Source organism: Limulus polyphemus, unplaced genomic scaffold (assembly GCF_000517525.1).
Source record: "Limulus polyphemus unplaced genomic scaffold, Limulus_polyphemus-2.1.2 Scaffold589, whole genome shotgun sequence".
NCBI classification, from domain to species: Eukaryota; Metazoa; Arthropoda; class Merostomata; order Xiphosura; family Limulidae; genus Limulus; species Limulus polyphemus.
In genome coordinates, this window is record NW_013666199.1 from 498,346 (window position 1) to 500,715 (window position 2,370).

Consider the following 2,370-nt stretch of genomic DNA (forward strand, 5'->3'; position numbering starts at 1 on the left):
TTGTAGTTCTTGCTTATCACACACCGATTACAGGTTGAGTTTCTTTTACTGCTGAAGTTATATAATATCTTCGTAAAAGTACTAATGACTGATGAGAAACCACTGAAGTTAAATGATTTGTAATGTTCAAACTTTGTAAAGGTTCCTGGTCAAATATCTGAAGTTTTTCGATTGATAAGCATTATAACAATCACAGCTATAGCTTCCAAAGTTTATAGCACACTAATAATAGATACTCTCTTTAGCACATCACATTGGTTATATTTGTAGGCATGTGGAGGTTTTCTAGAAATATCAGTTTTACATAACAATACTGAGCTACATTTAAATGTTTACATATATTGTTGATTTTTACTCTTGAGAATCTTCTACAACTTTGGGGAATAGGCAAGAGTTTCGCAATACATATTTAACACTATAAGCTATGCATGTTTTTAAATATAAACTTAATCTAAACAAATGTTGATATTAAAATAAATATATATAATAATGAATTCATTACAGTATATATATTTATAGTGTGTGTGGTATTCTTGATTCAGAGGAATATTGGCGCACAAGTAAACTACCCTAACAAGGCTCAAAGGTTTGGCTGTATGGAATATTAATGCAAAAACAACTGTTGAAGAAAAGAAGCAAACAATTTCAATGAACACCACTTTACACCTTATTTCACTTCCAACTGTGTTACATGACTTCCAAGATGAAAAGATGAAACAGAATAAACTTGTAGCTAAAATGAGGTTAAAATACAATATGCACTATTAGCAAGCACAGAAGTGCTATGGCAATGACAGGACTTTCACAATGTTTTCTAACTCTCTTAGATCAGGAAAAAAAATTGTTTCTTTCCAAAATTAGAATAAATCTCTTGAAAGCAACAAAACTGCATATACAATGCACATTCTCTCTGCATCAGAAAAGGGCACAAGGATGTGGAAATGTCTCTGTTTCGTGTGAAAGTTGCAAGATATTTCCCAAAAACAAGAACAAGAAGGACACATTACAACCATCCCATAGAACAGTAGATAAGTCCCTGAATCTATCATGTGATCTATACTGGATTTAGTGTTTTCCAGAATTAGAACTTTGCAAAATTCTTAAATTTGTTTCAAATTATTAAGTATATATAATATAGGAGAGGAAGATATTTGTTTCATGTGTTCTTATTACTTTTGATAATCAAGTATAACACATTATATTATTGACAGTCCGCGAAGCTGAGTTGAGACAACTGAGAAAATCCAATACAGAATATGAAGAGCAGAATGCTATTCTCAGTAAACACATTGACAAAATGAAAGCTGCCATTGAAAAACTAGAAGTGGAAACGGTTCAACAGAGAAACAATAATCTGGCCTTGCAGCAGCATCTAGATAACCTCAGAGCAACTTTAACAGCCAGTTTTGCAGCTATACCACTTCCAGGTAAGATAATGAATTTCCATTTAAAATTATAGGATAAAGATATACAACATTTAAGATATCCCCATTCTTAGGTGAGCAAATTACTTGCTAGTTTATATTACATTAATCCAGAATTAAGTTAAAGATATCACTTAAGTGTTAACAAACAACCTGTTTTTAAAATGATGAGTTTTAGTGAAAGTTATGCAGTCCAGAATTCAGTGATAAGATAGAGGTAAGAAGTCATACTGCAAGTTAAGTAACCTGCAGAATTGAAGTGTCCTGAATTGAATGCGAGACTCGTTTTACCACTACTCCAAATGTCTATCCATACCATTATTGTGAAATCTCTGTTTCACAGTTTGTTATAAACACACAGATCAAAAGCCTTGACAAAGACCTATGTGTGTCCTTAAGGTTTGAATTGGGTTTGTCTAACAGCATGTTGCGCCAGTCAGAGTAATAACTTTTGCTCATTGCTGTCATTTGTGGCTTTCTTTGAGCAACCTGCTTAGTAAACCATAATGACAGAAGGTAAGATTCTATATATAGTGAGGAAGTGTAAAGAAGAATATGATTGGCTTGGAGATGGAAAATATGCTGGTACAAAGAAAGAGAGTTTTTATTTTAAGTGGTGTAGAAAGACTGAAAGAAAGATCTCTATGCCTGAATAAGCAATAATACTAAGAGTAGACATATTAACTTAACATGAATTGACAAATGTTTAATTGAGTTATTGGCTACTAAGATAAGAAAAGTGTCTTAACAATTTTCATTTTTAGTGTAGTGTAAATCCTGCTTCAAAGTAGTATGCTAGGTTACTATAATCATATCACAACCATTGAGTATCTATCAGGAGTAAAGTGCACACCTGTATATCAAATTTCAAAACGTAGGCAAAAATAATAATTCTAACTACTTCCACAATTTTTGTACTCAAAAGTATTTTATAATTGATATTTAT

General features: G+C 31.9%; 1 protein-coding gene across 1 annotated transcript in view; it reads left to right on the forward strand.

Annotated features, from left to right (window-relative positions):
• Positions 1–2,370, forward strand: part of LOC106459303 (high mobility group protein 20A-like) — a 64,113-nt gene that overhangs the window by 55,918 nt on the left and 5,825 nt on the right. Inside the window, exons 5-6 of the mRNA XM_022385752.1 lie at positions 543–594; positions 1,212–1,427. Coding sequence (XP_022241460.1) covers positions 543–594; positions 1,212–1,427 — 268 coding nt within the window. The remainder of the gene's footprint in view (positions 1–542; positions 595–1,211; positions 1,428–2,370) is intronic.